The following is a 663-nucleotide window of genomic DNA, read 5'->3' on the forward strand; positions in this document are numbered from 1 at the left end:
CTTTGGATTTCTGAAGCGGCTAGGCCAATCCCCATTTGAGGACCTAGGCACACACCCTCCCTCCACTTGGGACGAGGGTCTGCAAATCTAGCCAGCTGCCTGTACTTGCAAATAAAGTTTTATTGGAACATAGCCCATTCATTTATGAATTGTTTCGGCTGCTTTCACACTGTAATGGCATTTGCACTCAGCAGTTACAGCTGAGACTGCCTGGCCCACAAAGCCAAGGGCATTTACTATCCAGCCCTTTGTAAAAAAAGTTTGCCTACCCCTGGCCTGGCAAGTTCTTCCCTACCTCACTTGTTTGGCTCACACCTCTCATCATGTCTTCAACATCCCGGACCCTTTTGGTTCAGTTCTTCTGTATCACTCCCTTAGAGCACCCTATATTTACCCTTTGCTGTACTTCTCAAAACTGTAAAGAAATCAGCTCTTTAAGACCTGCCTTCCCTACCATGAACTCCATGAGGCTGGGACCATGTTGACTTATTTATAAGACCTGGCACCTAGTAAGTACTTAAAACCCTATCTGTGGAATAAATGAAAACAGTTTTTTATGTCGCGGGAAAAAACCCACTGCCAAAAGATTCTGTGTGACTCCTCCCACAACTTGACCCGTACTGACTGTAAAGCGGTACCTCCGCGTCCCTGGTCTTCATGCTT

General features: G+C 46.3%; 1 protein-coding gene across 1 annotated transcript in view; it reads right to left on the reverse strand.

Moving 5' to 3' along the window:
- The window catches only part of IQCD (IQ motif containing D), an 18,146-nt gene that overhangs the window by 5,350 nt on the left and 12,133 nt on the right, over positions 1 to 663 (reverse strand). The window contains 1 exon segment of the mRNA XM_025044535.1: positions 639 to 663. This exon segment is cut by the window's right edge and continues 19 nt beyond it. Within this exon segment, the coding sequence (XP_024900303.1) occupies positions 639 to 663 (25 nt within the window).

This window comes from Pteropus alecto, unplaced genomic scaffold, assembly GCF_000325575.1.
Source record: "Pteropus alecto unplaced genomic scaffold, ASM32557v1 scaffold113, whole genome shotgun sequence".
NCBI classification, from domain to species: Eukaryota; Metazoa; Chordata; class Mammalia; order Chiroptera; family Pteropodidae; genus Pteropus; species Pteropus alecto.